At 50.1% G+C, this 19,092-nt stretch overlaps 2 protein-coding genes across 6 annotated transcripts in view; one reads left to right on the plus strand and one right to left on the minus strand.

Annotated features, from left to right (window-relative positions):
• Positions 1-2,051, plus strand: part of TTLL3 (tubulin tyrosine ligase like 3) — a 29,980-nt gene extending 27,929 nt beyond the window's left edge. Inside the window, 3 exon segments of the mRNA XM_033210585.1 lie at positions 264-490; positions 677-905; positions 908-2,051. Coding sequence (XP_033066476.1) covers positions 264-490; positions 677-905; positions 908-1,077 — 626 coding nt within the window. The 3' untranslated portion in view covers positions 1,078-2,051.
• A 6,129-nt stretch (positions 2,052-8,180) lies between these two features.
• Positions 8,181-15,406, minus strand: RPUSD3 (RNA pseudouridine synthase D3). 5 transcript variants are annotated; one of them, XM_033210599.1, is made up of 9 exons: positions 15,242-15,406; positions 14,818-14,954; positions 13,239-13,283; positions 13,024-13,123; positions 11,716-11,823; positions 11,550-11,634; positions 11,197-11,320; positions 9,722-9,861; positions 8,181-8,599 (listed from the first exon to the last, which is right to left on the minus strand). In XM_033210599.1, the coding sequence occupies exons 1-9, from the start codon at positions 15,364-15,366 to the stop codon at positions 8,408-8,410; spliced, it is 1,056 nt and encodes a 351-aa protein (XP_033066490.1). In that variant the 5' UTR covers positions 15,367-15,406; the 3' UTR covers positions 8,181-8,407. The 5 variants fall into 5 exon arrangements, with proteins under 5 accessions (XP_033066490.1, XP_033066491.1, XP_033066493.1 ...); XM_033210600.1 differs by having other exon boundaries at positions 8,181-8,660; XM_033210602.1 differs by lacking the exon at positions 9,722-9,861.
• Between the last annotated feature and the right edge of the window lie 3,686 nt (positions 15,407-19,092).

A 19,092-nucleotide genomic window follows, 5' to 3' on the forward strand; every position in this document is an offset into this window, starting at 1 on the left:
CCATTTTCTAGCCGAGGTATCAGGAAGTTTAAGGAAGTTGCCCAAGGTTGCACAGCTCAGAAGGGGCACAGCTGGGATGCAGACCCAGGTCTGTTGGACTCTACCCTGTTTTCTTCTCACTGCCTCTGGAGGAGGAACCCGGAGGGCTCCATCTGCCTTCACCCCGCCCCCTCCACATCCCCCCATCCTCCACACACACCTTTTAGGGCAGCTAGGCCACCTTGGGGCCCCCCAGGCCCTCACAGCTTCTCTTGCTCCCACAGCCCCTCACCACTTCCCCAGCCTCCACACCAAGGCCCAGCTGCCTTCTCCCTATGTACTCCGACACCAGGGCCAGGTCCTCAGACGACAGCACAGCAAGCTGGTGGGCACTAAGGCCCTGTCGACCACAGGCAAGGCCTTGATGACTCTACCCACAGCCAAGGTCTTCATTCCCCTCCCACCTAACCTTGATTTCAAGGTGGCACCCAGCATCCTGAAGCCAAGAAAGGTGGGCCTCGACCTGTGGCTCATACCCAGTGGACCGTGCTGAGCATGGGGTCAGGGCTGGAGGGCACAGGCAGACGGCAGCTCCCAGGCTGGCTGGCACCCCAAGGGAAGAGCTTGTCTCCCTCAGAAGCCCCTTCCTCAACAGATTTCTGATCATCTCCCTCTTCTCCCCTCCTTTCACACCGAGGCTTCTGCTCTCTTGTGCCTCCGAGGCCGCCAGCTGGAAGTGCCTTGTTGCCTCTGCCCTTTGAAGTCGGAACAATTCCTAGCACCCGTAGGAAGATCAAGGCCAAAGGCAAGTTCAAGGCCAAACTGCAACAAACCCAGGGCTGAGGCATGCCCCATGAAGAGGTTAAGCCCCCTGAAACCCCTGCCCCTGCCCCTTGTTGGTACATTCCAGAGGCACAGGGGCCTGGGGGTATGAAGCTAGGGAAGCCCCTGCTTCGATTCCCCACTGCCCTTGTCCTGGATCCAACACCAAATAAAAAGAAACAAGTGAAGTATTTGGGGCTTGGCTCCATTGCTGTTGGAGGGTCAAGAGTGGGTGGGGCGAGGCCATGTACCCCAGGGTCCACAGCAAGAGTCTGAGGCCATCAGCAGCTCCGCCATGCAGCGAGGCCCAGAATTCCCCCCTAAGGACAGACATGGGGCTTCCTATTTAGGGACTCCCCCAGTATCTCCAATCCAGAGGTGGGGAGCATGAGCCTTCACAGATGAAGAAACTGAGTCTGAAACAGGAGGCATGGCTTGCCCAAGATCACGTGGCGGTGAGTAGACTCAGGGACGTATTGCCAGAACTGCCGACCACGGAGAGCCCCCCAACACCAGAGAACAAGCCGGGCTGGCAGATGACACCTAATGGGCATAGGAATGTTAATGTCATGAGACAGGGGAAAGAGTTGACCTTGCCTAAACCTCAGCCCTTCTGCAGAGGGAGTGGGTCTATCCCTTCTTCAGCAAGGGGCCAAGGTCACCTAAAAATGAAATATCCAATAAGCCACACCTACCTGAAAAAAAGTGTAGCACTGCTTAGTTGTAGTGGGTGGAACTGTGGTCCCCTGAAAAGAGATGTCTACCTGGACCCTGTGAATGTGACCTTATGTAGGAAAAGAGTCTTTGTAGCTGGGTATGGTCGCTCATGCCTGTTATCCCAGCACTTTGAGAGGGCAAGGCAGGCGATCACTTGAGCCCACAAGTTCAAGACCAGTCTGGGCAACATGGTGAAACCCTTTCTGCAGAAAACTAGCCGGGTGTGGTGGCACGAACCTGTAGTCCTAGCTACTCGGGAGGCCTAGGTGGGAGGATTACCTGAGCCCGGGAAGATCAAAACTGTGGTGAGCTGTGATCATGCCACTGCACTCTGAGCCTGGGAAACAGAGTGACACCCTCTATCAAAAAAAAAAAAAAAAAGTCTTTGCAGATGTAAATAAGTTTAAGATCTTAAATGAGATAATCCCAATGACCAGTGTGGTGCCTACATTCAATGACAAGTGTCTTCATAAGAAAGGATAAAGGCCAGTGGCTCACTCCTGTAATTCTAGCATTTTAGGAGGGCTGAGGTAGGTGGATCATCTAAGGTCAGGAGTTTGAGACCAGCCTGGCCAACATGGTGAAACCCTGTCTCTACTAAAAATACAAAAATTAGCCGGGCATGGCGACATGTGCCTGTAATCCCAGCTACTCGGGAGGCTGAGGGAGGAGAATCGCTTGAACCCTGGAGGTGAGCTGAGATCATGCCACTTCACTCCAGCCTGGGCAACAGAGTGAGACTCTGTCTCAAAAAAAAAAAAAAAAAAAAGATAAGGAGGCTGAGGTGGGAGGATTGCTTGAGGCCAGGAGTTGGAGGGTAGCCTGCCTGGGCAACATACTGAGACCCTGCTTTAAAAAATATAATAGAGGCCGGGCACAGTGGCTCATGCCTGTAATCCCAGCACTTTGGGAGGCCGAGGTGAGCGGATCACAAGGTCAGGAGATTGAGACCATCCTGGCTAACTCGGTGAAACCCTGTCTCTATTAAAAATACAAAAAAAAATTAGCCAGGCGTGGTGGCGGGCGCCTGTAGTCCCAGCTACTCAGGAGGTTCAGGCAGGAGAATGGTGTGAACCCGGGAGGCGGAGCTTGCAGTGAGCGGAGATCGCACCACTGCACTCCAGCCTGGGTGACAGAGCGAGACTCTGTCTCAAAAAAAATATATATATATATACGTGTGTGTGTGTGTGTGTGTGTGTGTGTGTGTGTGTGTGTGTATAAATAGAGTAAGAAGGCTGGGTGCAGTGGCTCATGTCTGTAATCCCAGCACATTGGATGGGGGGGTGCCAAGACAGGTGGATTGCTTGAGGCCAGGAGTTCAAGACCAGCCTAGTCAACATAACAAGACCCCATCACAGTTTTGTTTTGTTTTGTTTTGTTTTGTTTGTGATAAGGTTTCACTTTGTCACCCAGGCTGGAGTTGCAGTGGCAACATCTTGGCTCACTACAATATCCACCTCCTGAGCTCAGATGATCCTCCCACCTCAGCCTCCCAAGTAGCTGGGACTACAGGTGCGTGCCACCACTCCTGGCTTTTTTTTTTTTTTTTTTTTTTTTTTTTTTGAGACGGAGTCTTGCTCTGCCGCCCAGGCTGGAGTGCAGTGGCCGGGTCTCAGCTCACTGCAAGCTCCGCCTCCTGGGTTTACGCCATTCTCCTGCCTCAGCCTCCCAAGCAGCTGGGACTACAGGCGCCCGCCATGTCGCCCGGCTAGTTTTTTTTGTATTTTTTAGTAGAGACGGGGTTTCACCATGTTAGCCAGGATGGTCTCGATCTCCTGACCTCGTGATCCGCCCGTCTCGGCCTCCCAAAGTGCTGGGATTACAGGCTTGAGCCACCGCGCCCGGCCTTTTTTTTGCATATTTTGTAGAGACAGGGTTTCACCATGTTGCCCAGGCTGGTCTTGAAATCCTGGGCTCAAGTGATCCACCCATCTTAGCCTCCCGAAGTGCTGGGATTACAGGTATAAGCCACTGAGGCCAGCCACCATCTCCAACAGTTTTTTTCTTTTTTGAGATGGAGTCTTGTTTGGTTGCCCAGGCTGGAGTGCAATGGTGCGATCTTGGCTCACTGCAACCTCCACCTCCCAGGTTCACTGCCTCAGCCTCCTGAGTAGCTGGAACTATAGGCACGCACCACCACACCCAACTAATTTCTGTACTTTTAGTAGAGACGGGGTTTCACCATGTTGGCCAGGCTAGTCTCGAACTCCTGTCCTCGTGATCCGCCCACCTCGGCCTCCCAAAGTGCTGGGATTACAGGTGTGAGCCACTGTGCCCAGTCTACAATTTTTAAAAGGATTAGCAGGGTGCAGTGTGTGTGCTTGTAGTCCCGGCTACTCAGCACAGGTAGGAGGACGGCTTGAGCCCAGGAGTTTGAGGCTGCAGTAAGCTATGCTTGCACAACTGCACATCAGCCTGGGTGACAGAATGAGACCCTGTCTCAAAAAACAACAACAAAAAACCCAGAAGAGCAGACAGACATGAGGAGAAAGCCATGTGAAGATGGAAGCAAGCCGGGTACGGTGACTCAGGTCTGTAATCCCAGTACTTTCGGAGGCCAAGGTGGGTGGATCTCTTGAGGTCAGGAGTTTAAGACCAGCCTGGCCAATATGGTGAAACCCCATCTCTATTAAAAATACAAAAATTAGCCAGACCTGGTGGCGTACACCTGTAATCCCAGCTACTTAGGAGGTTAGGGCATGAGAATCGCTTGAACCTGGGAGGCAGAGGTTGCAGTGAGCCGAGATCATGCTGCTTGCACTTCAGCCTGGTGACAAGAGCGAGACTGTCTCAAAAAATAAAAATTAAAAAAAAAAAAAGGCTCGGCATGGTGGCTCACTCCTGTAATCCCAGCACTTTGGGAGGCTGAGACAGGTGGATCACCTGAGGTCCAGAGTTCGAGACCAGCCTGGCCAACATGGTGAAACCCCCGTCTCTCCTAAAAATACAAAAATTAGCTGGGCGTAGTGACGCACGTCTGTAATCCCAGCTACTAGGGAGGCTGAGGCAAGGGAATCACTTAAACCCGGGAGGCAGAGGTTGCAGTGAGCTGAGATCATACCACTGCACTCCACTCCAGCCTGGGCCACAAGCAAGACTCCATCTCAAAAAAAAAAAAAAAAAAAAAAAGAAGAAGAAGAAGAAAGAAAATGGAAACAGATATTGATGTGATGCAGCCACAAGCTAAGGGACACCTGGAGCCATCCGATAATCTGGAAAGGATTCTAACCCCCAAGCCTTCAAGAGTGAGGTGGTGCTGGGACTTCTGGCCTCCTGAACCAAGAGAACATTAATACATTTTAAGCCACTCAGGCTGTGTTAATGTGTTGTGGCAGCTCTAACAAACTAACACATCAGGCCAGACATTCTAATCCAGAAATCCTTGTGTAACTGCACCAGGAAATCCATACAAGCAGATTCACAGCAACATTGTGGTAACAGCCGAATGACCTAACTGTCCACTAACAGTAGAATGGGCAAACTGGTCTATTCCAAGTATGGAATTCAAACCACACACCATACAACACAGATGCACTTTACAATTAGGAGCAAGAGCAAAGCATGAAAGAGTATATACAGCGTGGTTCCAGAAACTTCAAAACCAGGCAAATTGAAATACATTGGTTAGGGATGCATATGTACTCAGTCAACTTGAAAACAAAGTAATTCTCCCAAACCAGGGCAGTCGTTTCTGACCTAGACTGAACAGTAGAACCCCTTCAAGTAGTTTTTTAAAAGATCAGTGCCAGGGTATCCGCCCCAGGCCAATTAAGCCAGAATCTTTGGGGGTGTAGAATTGGGGACTTAAGCTTCCTGAGGGATTGGGGGAGAGGGATTCTAATCCACGGCCAGGGTTGATCATTGCTGCTCTACAAGAAAGGAGTGGGTGCTTGTATTTCATGCCCCAAGGGGAGTAATATGGGTACTACTTTATAATTACAATTGTCCCTCCCTATTCACAGTGCCACATCTGTGGACCCAGCCAACCACAGATGAAAAAATAAATAAAAAATGATACAACCAAAAATACAAATTAAAATACAATATAACAACTGTTATATATTTACATTGCATTAAGTGTTATAAGTAATATAGAAATGATTTAAACTATACAGGAGGATGTACATAGGCTATATGCAAACACTGTGCCATTTTACATATAAGTGATTTGAGTATCCACAGGTTTTGGTATCAGATTTTTGGTGTCTGAAGGGGGTCCTGGAACCAATCCTCTGTGGACACTGAGGGGATGATGGTATTTGCTGTTGTTTTCTTTTTCTTTGAGATGGAGTTTCGTTCTTGTCGCCCAGGCTGGAGTGTGGTGGTGCGATCTTGGCTCACTGCAACCTCCACCTCCTGGGTTCAAGCAATTCTCCTACCTCAGCCTCCTGAGGAGCTGGGATTACAGGTGTCCACCACCACGCCAGGCATTTTTATTTTTAGTAGAGGCAGGGTTTCGCCATGTTGGCCAGGCTGGTCTCAGACTCCTGACCTCCAGTGATCTGCCTGCCTCAGCCTCCCAAAGTGCTGGGATTACAGGCGTGAGCCACCATGCCTGGCCTGTTGTTTTCTTTTGAGACAAGGTCTCACTCTGTTGCCTAGGCTGGAGTGCAGATCACGGCTCACTGCAGCTTCAACCTCCTGGGCTCAGGTGATCCTCCCACCTCAGCCTCCTGGATAGCTGGGACTACAGGTGTGCACCACCACGTCTAATTTTTTGTAGAGACAGGGTTTCTTTATTTTTTTATTTTGAAATGAAGTCTCGCTCTTGTCCCCCAGGCTGGAGTGCAATGGCACGATCTCAAGCATTTCTTCTGCCTCAGCCTCCCAAGTAGCTGGGATTACAGGTGCAGGTCACCATGCCTGGCTAATTTTTGTATTTTTACTAGACAGGGTTTCACCTTGTTGGCCAGGCTGGTCTCAAACTCTTGACCTCAGGTGATCCGCCCGCCTCAGCCTCCCAAAGTGCTAGGATTACAGGCGTGACCCACTGCGCCCGGCCGAGACAGGATTTTACCATGTTGCCCAAGCTGGTCTTGAATTGCTGGGCTCAAGTGATCCTCCCATCTTGGCCTCCCAAAGTGCGGGGATTACAGGCACGAGCCACCACACCCCGTGATGGTATTATTTTAAATCATAGAAATGGCCAGGCACAGTGGCCCATGCCTGTAATCCCAGCACTTTGGGAGGCCAAGGTGGGTGGATCACAAGGTCAGGAGATCGAGACCATCCTGGCTAACACAGTGAAACCTCGTCTCTACTAAAAACAAAAAAAATTAGCCAGGAGTGGTGGCGGGTGCCTGTAGTCCCAGCTACTCGGGAGGCTGAAGCCGGAGAATGGCGTGAAACCAGGAGGCAGAGCTTGCAGTGAGCCAAGATTGCACCACTGCACTCCAGCCTGGGTGACAGGGAGAGACACTGTATCAGGAAAAAAAAAATCATAGACATGTTTTAGGTACGCTTTGATGTTTGCTATATTTCACAATTTTTTAAAGAAAAAGATCTAACATCTCCACTTACGAGGTTCCTAGAATAGCTTCATAGAGGCAGAAGCAGAATGGTGGCTAACAGAGGCTGGGGGGATGGGGAATTAGTGTTTAATGGGGAGAAAGGTGTTTTTTTTTTTTTTTTTGAGATGGAGTCTCATTCTGTCGCCCAGGTTGGAGTGAAGTCATGTGATCTCAGCTCACTGCAACCTCTGCCTCCTGGGTTCAAGTGACTCTCCTGCCTCAGCCTCCCAAGTAGCTGGGATTACAGGCACCTGCCACCACATCCAGCTAATTTTTGTATTTTTAGTAGAGACAGGGTTTCACCACGTTGGCCAGGCTGGTTTCCAACTCCCAACCTCAGGTGATTCACCTGTCAAAGTGTTGGGATTACAGGCATGAGCCACAGCTCCCAGCCCTGAGACACAGTCTCACTCTATCACCCAGGCTGGAGTGTAGTGGTGCCATCTCGTGGTCACTGCAACCTCCACCTCCCGGGTTCAAGTGATTCTTGTGCCTCAGCCTCCCTAGTAGCTTCAATTACAGGCACCTGCCAGTGTGCCTCGCTAATTTTATATTTTTAGTAGAGATGAGGTTTCACTGTGTTAGCCAGGATGGTCTCGATCTCCTGACCTTGTGATCCACCCACCTTGGCCTCCCAAAGTGCTGGGATTACAGGCATGAGCCACTGTGCCTGGCCAAAGTTTCAGTTTTATAAGATAAAAAAGTTCTGGAGATGGTGGTGCTGGTTGCACAACAATGTGAGTATACTTGATGCCACAGAACTGTACACTTAAAATGGCTAAAATGGTAAATTTTATTTTGAGGCAGGGTCTTACTCTGTGGCCCAGGATGGAGTGGAATGGCATGGTGCGATCTCAGCTCACTGCAACTTCTGCATCCCTGGCTCAGGTGATCCTCCCACCTCAGCCTCCCAAGTAGCTGGGACTACAGGCATGTGCTACCACAACCAGCTAATTTTTCTATTTTTAGTAGAGAGGGTTTCTCCATGTTGCCCAAGCTGGTCTTGAACTCTTGGGCTCAAGTGATCCACTGCCCCTGGCCAAGATGATAACTTTTATATGTATTTTACCACACAAACACACAAAAATCTAACATCTCCCAGCCAGGATCAGGATGGAAACCACCAAATAAAAAGACTACATAGTCAACTCAGCAGAAAGCAAGATCTGTAATAAACATTTACTTTCTTAGCAAATCCTCAAAACCATAACATGAGGTAGGAACTTTTATTATCACAAGTCCAGAGAGGTAAACTTACTTGCTCAATGCCACACAGCAAGCAAGTGGCCTGTCCAGGATGTGATCTTAGGTTTGTCCGACTGCGGAGCCCCCACCCTCACTGTCCAGTGTGTTTGAGGGGGTCAGGAACAGAGGGAGGGCTAATGTAAGCGGAGCCCCAGGCACTGTAGGGTCCTGGAGAAATAAGGGGGCAGTGGTGCCAGGAGCTCGATGGGAGTATCCCTGGCCCTGGTGCCTGGGAGGAGGAGCCGATGTAGGTGGAGGTGCAAGGGCAGCTGGGCAGCCTGGGAGGGGGTCAGGTGGAGGCGTCTGAGGAGGGCTTCATCCAGGACCTGGAGCGGAGAGGTACGTTGTGTTGAGCCCCACATTTTCCAAGCAGCTGAGTACCCACTTCTAAGGGAAATGGGAGTAAGGTGGGCGCTTCCTCTATTCCCCACTGTTCTGCTGCTGTTAATCACTTCTTTTTTTTTTTTGAGGCGGAGTCTCGCTCTGTCGCCCAGGCTGGAGTGCAGTGGCCGGATCTCAGCTCACTGCAAGCTCCGCCTCCCGGGTCTACGCCATTCTCCTGCCTCAGCCTCCTGAGTAGCTGGGACTACAGGCACCCGCCACCTCGCCTGGCTAGCTTTTTTTTGTATTTTTTTAGTAGAGACGGGGTTTCACCATGTTAGCCAGGATGGTCTCGATCTTCTGACCTCGTGATCCGCCCGTCTCGGCCTCCCAAAGTGCTGGGATTACAGGCTTGAGCCACCGCGCCCGGCCAATCACTTCTTTATACACAGATGTACACATTCACACAGACACTCACACTGCAGCAGAGACTGGCTAGGGGGTCACCCAATCAGTTTCCTCCTAGGCACACGCCTCAACTCCATTTCCCAGCCCTCTCACAGCTTGGTGAGACGTGAGTGAGCTCTAGCCAAGTGAATGTAGGTGGCAGTATGTATGCCACTTCCACACCTGGCCCAGAAAAACCTTACCCACTTGAACCTACACTGTCTCCCTCATCTGGCTGGATATCAACAGCCTGGGTCCCTGAATACTTACTGCTTGGAGCAGAGCCCACTCCCGTTATTTGACCTTAACATGAGGGCACAGTTCGTGTGTTAAGACTCTGGTAGTCTGGGCTTACTCTGTTAGAGCAGGTAGAGGCATCTGGTGTCCTAATACACGCATGCCTTTGACCCTTTGTACCAGACTCAAAGAATGGCAGACTTAAGAGGGTTTTAGAAATCAGCCACATCAACTCCCTTATTGAACACACGGACAGAATGAAGCCCAAGAGAGTATTACTTGCCCAAGGCCACACACCAAGATGTGGGTACAGATACAGCCTTGGGAGCCAAAAGGACTGCCTCCCAGTAGTCCCAAGCTGCAAAGATAAGGTCTTGAGATGCTGCCCATGCTCACCTCTCCCTCCACCCCTCAGAAAGCAGCAAGCAGGTGGGCTGGAGTACCTGTCTTTGGGGCTTGGTGCTCTCAGCTGGCAGCAGAAATCGCTGGCCCAGGACAGTGCCCACACGGGCAGAGTATGTGTGGTCCCCAAGCACAGGGCAGAGCTGTAGTACCATGTGTACCTGTAGTTGACTGGAGAACACTGGGCAACAGGAGAGCCCGGAGAGACAGTGGGCAGCTGCTCGTTCTGTCCCACCCAGTCTCACCCCTCCCCCTTTCCTTTGGGGAAACACCACCCCCTTTCTCAGATCATATGTTTCAGTGAGGTCGGTACTATGGCCCCTGCATCCAGAGAGGGACACACAACACGTCAGGACGACCACAGCTATCAATCTGCCTGGTTGTGGGATCCACTCATGATGAGATGCAACCCTGATTTAATTGCTGAAGCCACCAGGCATAAGGACTGTTTTTTCCTGCTGCGGTGCTAGCCTGAAGCTGCCTCCTCTAGCTGGGCTTGGTCCCATACACCTCTGGGGGCCATCAAATGCTTCCCAGGCTGCTGTTGATACCACCATCTCCCCAGCCCCTTGCCCCCTTGAGCCAAGTGCAGTTTTGGGTTTTTTTGTTTGTTTTTTTTTTGAGACGGAGTCTCACTCTGTCTCTCAGGCTGGAGTGCAATGGTGCAATCTTTGCTCACTGCAACCTCAGTCTCCCAGGTTCAACCGATTATCCCACCTCAGCCTCCCAAGTAGCTAGGATTACAGGTGCATGCCACCAACCCCAGGTAATTTTTGTATTTTTAGTAGAGACAGGGTTTCACCATGTTAGCCAGACTGGTTTTGAACTCCTGACCTCAAGTGACCCATCCGCCTTGGCCTCCCAAAGTGCTGGGATTACAGGTGTGAGCCACTGTGCCCGGCTCAAGTGCAGTTTTTTTTTTTTTAGACGAAGTCTGTCGTCCAGGCTGGAGTACAGTAGTGTGATCTTGCCTCACTGCAACTCTTGCCTCCTGGGTTCAAGCGATTCTCCTGCCTCAGCCTCCCGAGTAGCTGGGATTACAGGCGCCTGCCACTGTGCCCGGCTAATTTTTTATTTTTTATTTTTTGAGACAGAGTCTCGCTCTGTCACCCAGGCTGGAGTGCAGTGGCGCGATCTCAGCTCACTGCAAGCTCCACCTCCTGGGTTCATGCCATTCTCCTGCCTCAAACTCCCGAGTAGCTGGGACTACAGGCACCCGCCACCACACCCGGCTAATTTTTTGTATTTTTAGTAGAGACGGGGTTTCACCGCGTTAGCCAGGATGGTCTCGATCTCCTGACCTCATGATCCGCCCACCTTGGCCTCCCAAAGTGCTGGGATTACAGGCGTGAGCCACCGCACCCAGCCGTGCTTGGCTAATTTTTATAGTTTTTAGTTGAAACAGGGTTTCACCATCCCTGCAAGACTGGTCTTGAACTCCTAACCTCGTGATCCACCCACCTCAGTCTCTCAAATCAAGTTCTGTTTTAAAGGCTGGCTGGGGTGCCAGACCTACCTGTCAGTGGCTGCAGCTGGACCAGGGCACAGCCAGAGCCTGTGGCTACCACACAAAAGTGACTGAGAGTCTTCTTGACACCTTCCAGGATGTCCTTTCGGGACGGGGCCTTCACTGGAACTGTCTGTGGTGCCGGTCAAGAGTGAACAAGCCTTACTCAGGCCTGAGAGCTATACCCAGACCCTCGCTGCTCCCAACAGACTCTGGGCAGGGCCACAGTATAGGCAGTGGTCACTTGCCTGTTTTAGGGGACAGGAGAGCCAGCCTTCCCAAATCCATACCCCTGACTCCTCTCTGTAGGGGTACTATATCTAGAAGCATCCCTCCTCTTCCCTGCCCAGACCCGGACTCACAAGATTGACCCCATCAATGTGTTCCAGTTTCAGGGAGGCCTGGATCTTCCCCTCTGAAGCAGTTGGGATCCCATTAGTGACAGCACTGAGGAAGAGGCAGCAGGAGGTCACACAGTGGTTTGCTGGGACCTCCCCACCACCTTAGGAACCTCCCAGCACCTCTCACCAGTAGGTAGCTGTGGGCCTCTGGGCTCTCTGTGAATGGATGAAGAACTTCTGGAGGCGACTAGCCATCTGGGGACAGCTGGAGAGGAGTACAAGCCCAGAGCTTTCCCTGGAATAAGGAGACAAATCACACAAGTTAAAGTCCCTTGAACTCGCCCACTAAAACGGAGACTCTTAGGAAGGAACACTGACCTGCTTCAGGCCAAACACTAACACCAGGACTATAACCTAGACCACCTCCTGAGAAAGAAGTAAGGTTTCCCCTTCTTTGATATCAAGACTTTGTAGCTTAATGTGTTTCTTATTTTGCCCCAGCCCTCAGGGAGCTCAGAGCCAAATGTCATAAGGATTGTCTACCATGTGCCAGAACTCTACTAAAAATTCTGTACATAGTAGCTCTTAAATAAGTTCCCCACAAAAAAGTTTATGAGTTTGTGGAACTGCAGAAATATTTAATCTCAAGTACCATCTTTAATTGATGGCAGTTAGAGGAAAGAGTATCATGGATCGACTAGCAATGCCTGCCATGAATACAGTCATGGAGAAATGACTGCACACTAAGCATAGGTATTATTTTCTCTATTTTACCATTAGGGGAACTGAGGCACAGGGAGGGTTTTGTTTTGTTTTGTTTTGTTGAGACAGGGTCTCACTCAGGTTGTTTAGGCTGGAGTACAGTGGCAGGATCTCAGCTTCTTGCAGCTGCCATCTTCTGAGCTCAAGTGATTCTCCCATCTCAGCCACCTGAGCAGCTGGGACTACAGGCATGTGCTACTATGCCCAGCGTGTGTGTGTGTGTGTGTGTGTGTTTCTTTTGTTTTGTTTTTTTAAGTAAAGATAGGGTTTTGCCATGTTGCCGAGGCTGGTCTTGAACTCCTGGACTCAAGCAATCCTCCCACCTCGGCCTCCCAGAGTCCTAGCAATTACAGGCATAAGCTACCACGCCCAGCCTCAGGGAAGGTTTTGTTGTTGTTGTTTTTCCAGAGATGGGGTCTATTTTGCCCAGGCTGGTCTCGAACTCCTGGGCTCAAGTGATCCTCCTGCCTTGGCCTCCTAAAGTGCTGGGATTACAGGTGTGAGTCACTGTGCCCAGCGTCAGGGAGGTGTCATGCTTTGCCTGGTATCACACCATTTGTACTTGAGGATTTGAACCCAGAGTCATCGGCTTCCTCCTCTTCACTGTACTTGCATCCACCTCTACGATCTCAAACCTTCCTATGGAAAATGTGTCAGCATATCCCCAAGCAGCTGTTTCTCCACCATAGATGGATGCCTGTACTCCTAGCTTCCTGTCACCCCTACCACTTACTTCCCAGATGCTCGGACAACCTGAAGCTCCTGCTCCCCGAGCCCCAGGGACTGGCTCAGCTCTGGCAGCACTGATAACAACGTCAGTTCTCCTGATTTTCCTGGAAAGTAAGAAAGAAAAATTACAAGAGGCCAAAGCTTCACGCCTTCACTTTTCCCTCCCCAGACACAAAACCCCCTTCTGCTGCATTCCCTTCCCGCATACCCAGCCTGTACCTGTCACTGGTAGACCCTGTGGCTTGTTCAACGTCACTAGAGGTCCTGAAACATACATCACATGAACATCAGCAAAAGCAACAGTAACCCTTTATGCAGCACTTAAGAATTTCCAAGGCACTTTCTCACACATCTTAGCACATGGCCCCATCATGACTCTCAGACGTGACTTATCTACCGCACACCAAACTGAACTGCTTTCTGTTCCTCTGCCACCTCAGAGCCTTAGCATTTACTGTTTCCTCTGTCCCCAAATTTCCCAGGTCTGGCTCCCTATCACCTTGGCTCAAATGTCACATCACAGAGAAGTCTGAATCTCCAATCCAATGTCTGCCCTCTTCCTACAGTTCCTCACCATCAGAACATCCTGTTTTAGTTTATGCATAGCACTTATCACTAGTAACTTGTTCATTTATTTTCTGACATCCATTTCTCCCGTTAGAGAGAAATCCATTTCTCCCTTGAGAGCGGAAATCATATCTTTTTCAGCACTGTATAGTCTGCCTTGAACAGTGCCTGGAACATAGCATATGTTCAAGAAATAGTTGAGAAAAGAAATAAATCACTGAATGGAGAGTGGGGTTCAGAGAAATTCAGTTATTTTCCTAAAGCTACACAGCAAGCTGATCACAGAGCCTAGATATGTCTGACTCAAAGCCTGCGTTTTGTCTATCAATAAACAATAATTTGTTGTCGTTGTTTTTTTTTTTTGTTTTTTTTTTTTTTGAGATGGAGTCTCGCTCTGTCGCCCAGGCTGGAGTGCAGTGGCCGGATCTCAGCTCACTGCAAGCTCCGCCTCCCGGGTTTACGCCATTCTCTCGCCTCAGCCTCCCGAGTAGCTGGGACTACAGGCGCCCGCCATCTCGCCCGGCTAATTTTTTTGTATTTTTTTAGTAGAGACGGGGTTTCACCGTGTTAGCCAGGATGGTCTCGATCTCCTGACCTCGTGATCCGCCCGTCTCGGCCTCCCAAAGTGCTGGGATTACAGGCTTGAGCCACCGCGCCCGGCCTGTCGTTGTTTTTTTAGACTGAGTCTTGCTCTGTTGCCCCAAGCTGGAACGCAGTAGCACGACCTCGGCTCACTGCAACCTCCGCTATCCGGGTTCAAGTGACTTTCCTGCCTCAGCCTCCCCAGTAGCTGGGATTACAGGCGGACGCCACCACACCTGGCTAATTTTTGTATTTTTAGTAGAGACGGGGTTTCACCACGTTGGCCAGGCTAGTCTTGAACTCCTGACCTCAGGTGATCCGCCCGCGTCAGCCTCCTAAAGTGCTGGGATTACAGGCGTGAGCCACCGCAGCCAATAAACAATAATCTAGCATAGCAACTCCCGTAACTGAGCGCCGGCTATGTGCAAGGCTTGGTAGTTATTTGCATCCTCTCCCCACTCTTAACCCTATTGCATCATGGCAGTAAGGTTAAAAGCGGGGAGGGGTGCAAATTAGGTAGGTCGTCCCAGCTCATGCTGCTGGTGGGAGGCAGAAGCAGGGCTGATCCCGTGGCTTCAATGGAGAGCCTAGCCGCACTCCGCGGCAGTCCCCTCCCGATCCCTGTGCGGCCGTGCCTCTCACCCCTCACCTTTCCGGTCCACCACGGCTGCCCGCAGCGCATCAACCAACTCCTCCCGACTGAGGTTTTTTGGCAGCAGCCCCGGGAAGGGCTGGTCCCCGAGGGGCCCCGACCGTAGGCGGGAACCGCGGGGTTGCCTCTGATGCCTGGACAACGAGGGAGAAGCAATGGGAGTCATTCCGTCCCGAGGTGCCGCCCATTCCTATCTCCAGACGCCTCTTCCCAAATCCTGCGGCCTCTGACAAATGCCTCACAATGTCTGGGCTGACCTCGAAAATTCAGGTACGACCGGTCCCATTCTACTGTCGAGGGCACCCAGGCTGAGAGAGGCCAAGGGGCTGTTTTCGGGTAACATCTACCTGATCCAGATCCCCCACGTGCCTTCCCCCTGCCCTAGCCTCCGTCCCGCATGAGGGAGGGGGTACTTAATCACCGGGCTTCGATGCCAAAGCCTGCGTCCTCGGGCGCTGTGCTTACAGCCAGGCCCCGCCGCCAGCCACTCCAGACCCGACCCAAAACACCGCGGCAGTCCATCTCCCGAGCCAGTACAGCGCGCATGTACCTTCAGAGGGGCAGCGCCACGCTCCCGCCAGCGCGCTGATTGGTCAGCTTGAGTGTCAATCGGAATGGTGACGAGGCGGGACTCAGAGCCTGAAGAGGCGGGCTTTTCCTCCGCCCAGGAAGGAAATACGGCATTGCGGGCCTGTGCTTTTAGGGAGAGCCCCCGCGCAGACGAATTTGATCTGTTTAGAAAACGTGTCTTGGCCGGGCGCAGTGGCTCATGCCTGTAATCCCAGCACTTTGGGAAGCCGAGGAGGGCAGATCACAAAGTCAGGAGATCGAGACTATCCTGGCTAACACGGTGAAACCCCATCTCTACTAAAAATACAAAAAATTAGCCGCTGGTGGTGGTGGGCGCCTGTAGTCCCAGCTACTTGGGAGGCTGCTGCAGGAGAATAGCGTGAACCCGGGAGGCGGAGCTTGCAGTGAGCTGAAATCGTGCCACTGCAGTCCGGCCTGGGGGACAGTGCGAGACTCCATCTTAAAAAATAAAATAAAATATACAGAGTCCTCCTTTTTTAGCAGTGAGTAACTCAAGGCCTTGGTGGTTTTGGAGGACAACTGCAGCTAAAGAGTCAATTTGGGCCTAAAGGACTGATAAAGTTTGTGATACCTCTGTCATGCTAGCAGAGAAGTCATTAGAAAGGCTACAGAAGGTCGTGACAGAGGTTGAAATGCCTGCTATTCCAGTACCAAGAGCAATAGTGGAGGCAGAAAGTCCTAAACCGACAAGCAAGGGAATTAGTGGAATGACTCTTTTTTGTCATGTCGGTGTCATGAGGGGAATAGGAAGCTCTTTGGTCCCATTTGCAAATTGAATTTTGGAGTAAGGAAAACTAGTGTGCATATGCCTGTCCAATTAACAGGTAGACACATGTAGGTGGAGGAGCCACAGAGGAAGAAGAGACCTTGTGCAAGGCAAACTGGAAATGCAAAGTAAAAAGATGAGACGGAGTACTGTAGCAGGACAAGCCATAGACAAAACTCCTCACACACCAAGTTAAAGAAGGAAGGGGTTTATTCGGCCAGGGGCATTAGCAAGACTCCTGTCTCAAGAGCCGAGTTTTCCGAGTGAGCAATTCCTGTCCCTTTTAAGGGGTCACAACTCTAAAGGGGTGCACATGAGAGGGTCATGATCGATTGAGTAAGCAGGGGGTACGTGACTGGCGGCTGCATGCACCGGTAATTAGATCGGAACAAACCAGGATAGGGATTTTCACAGTACTTTTCTATACAATGTCTGTAATCTATAGATAACATAACGGATTAGGTCAGGGGTCAGTCTTTAACTACCAGGCCCAGGGTGTGGTGCTGGGATGTCTGCTTGTGGATTTCATTTCTGCCTTTTAGTTTTTACTTTTTCTTTATTTGGAGGCAGAAATTGGGCATAAGACAATATGAGGGGTGGTCTCCTCCCTTATTCCCCCCCTTTGAGACTCTTAATAGTGGGAGTTCTCACCTATTTTTACTACCTATGTCTTCTTGCAAGACAGATTGATAGTGATTCATATAGTACACTTGTGCTGAAGCGTTTTGGTGAACTAAGGTAGCGATGAAGCTTTTTATCATTTGAGGAAGTACAGGTAGCAAACAAGGGAGCAGTAAGCAGGTTCCTATTACTGTTATAACTCTTATTATAAGAGTTTTAAATCCTCCTAGCGCTGGGAAACATTTTCTAAACATGGCCCCAGAATTAAATCTATGCCACACTTGCAGAGGAACATGTGCCAGTTTTGTCATATCTCTAACTAAGTCTTCAACTACTTGCTCTTGATTATCTATGTGTAGGCAGCAATTAGTAAGGTTAAATTTCTTACAGACTTCTCCTTTAGATGCTAGCAAGTAGTTGAGAGCTAATCTATTTTGATAGATAGTATTTCTCATCTGAGTTTCTTGCCAGGCTAGAATAGTCAAGGCTCTGCTGGTTTTATTAGTGGTTATTTTTAAGACAATTTGTAACCGTATGATTTGGTTGATCATGTAAATGGGGGTCCAGTATCCACATGAGCCGTCTTGTGCCTAAGTAGCCAGCCTATAATATTGTATGATTCTCTCAGGGGCCATTTATCATTTTTCCAATTTCCTATAACTATGCTTCTCTTTTCACGGGAAGCATAGACAGGGAAGCCCAGGAGTTTGCCTGTTTTTATGGGCAGTAGGAAGAAAGATGGTTTAATAATGCCAATAACACAACTACCTGCCTACTGGTCAGGTAATTTGGCATAAACTCTACACCTACATATCCAGTATAATCCAGTGGGGGCTGACCAGTCCTGGTGGGACTCTGGGTGGGTCCACACGGTTTGCAACTTTGGAAATTTACTAAATGAATTTCTCTGTGTGTGATCTGAACTCCACTAAGTGACTGTTTTTGTGGTACTATTATACAGTTTCTGTCTCAAACAACTAAGTCATCCTACAGGGTGGGTGAATTCTTTTCCTTCTCTAGCTATGCAATGTGTCCAATAATTGAGGTTTTATACCATGTCTGGGGAGGTCTGAGGTCTTGCTGGACCTGTCTAGAAAGTAAAGAAGTTCTTCAGGAGGGTAAAGGTGAGGGCTATTAAAGGAAGTTCGGAGGTATAGGGAGACAGAAGATGTTGCCCAGTCTGTATGTAAGGCAGGAGGGAAGAAAGGCGCAGGAAGAAAGGGAAATACAAAGCCAGCAATTGTTTGCTAAAAAGGGATTAGAAACAGCTAGGAGAGAGTGAGTAAGATTGACAGTGGCAGAGATAGCTGGGGAGAGGTAGAGGGTGGCATAAGAATGGGAATGAGAATAAGAGTGAGTATAAAAGTAAAGAATAGGCCGGGCGCGGTGGCTCAAGCCTGTAATCCCAGCACTTTGGGAGGCCGAGACGGGCGGATCACGAGGTCAGGAGATCGAGACCATCCTGGCTAACACGGTGAAACCCCGTCTCTACTAAAAATACAAAAACTAGCCGGGCGAGGTGGCGGGCGCCTGTAGTCCCAGCTACTCAGGAGGCTGAGGCAGGAGAATGGCGTAAACCTGGGAGACGGAGCTTGCAGTGAGCTGAGATCCGGCCACTGCACTCCAGTCCGGGCGACAGAGCGAGACTCCGCCTCAAAAAAAAAAAAAAAAAGTAAAGAATAGAACTTCGTCAGGGTGAAAGTATTGGAGGGTGCCCTGCCAGCAAAGATCACCTATCCACTCTAAGAGGGAGTTAAGAGTGATGGTTTGGGGATAGCACCAGGAGATATCAGCTGTGATGGCTTGAAGTAACAGTGTAAACCGGCAGTGTAAACAAGAGTAGGGCATTTATGAGTAGTTGAGAACGGGGAATAGGAGTATGACTAGAGAGAAGATAGTAGGGATGACAAGTTTTTGGGGCTCAGTCCAAGTAGTGGGGGTGACTGCATAAAGCCCTGTTGTAAAAAGTAGGGTAAGGATGAATAGACCTAATAGAATGAAGGGATGTATTAGGCTCATAAGGGTTATTACTGTTCTTCAGAAATGCAAGTGAGTTTAAGGGAAGTAGGGGAGAGTACTTGCAACTTCCAGGAGGAAGAGGAGAGATTAGGCTGGCTCTCCGATGGACACAGCTTTATTCTGGAATGGTGAACCCAGTGAGGAGGATCCTGCAGGCGGACGGCAGTGGGGTACTATAGATGACTAAGTAGGGTCTGGTCCATCGAGACTGTAGAGTTTGAGGGGTCAGATTCTTTTTTTTTTTTTTTTTGAGGCAGAGTCTCGCTCTGTCGCCC

Source organism: Trachypithecus francoisi, unplaced genomic scaffold (assembly GCF_009764315.1).
Source record: "Trachypithecus francoisi isolate TF-2019V2 unplaced genomic scaffold, Tfra_2.0 Lachesis_group0, whole genome shotgun sequence".
Taxonomy (NCBI): Eukaryota; Metazoa; Chordata; class Mammalia; order Primates; family Cercopithecidae; genus Trachypithecus; species Trachypithecus francoisi.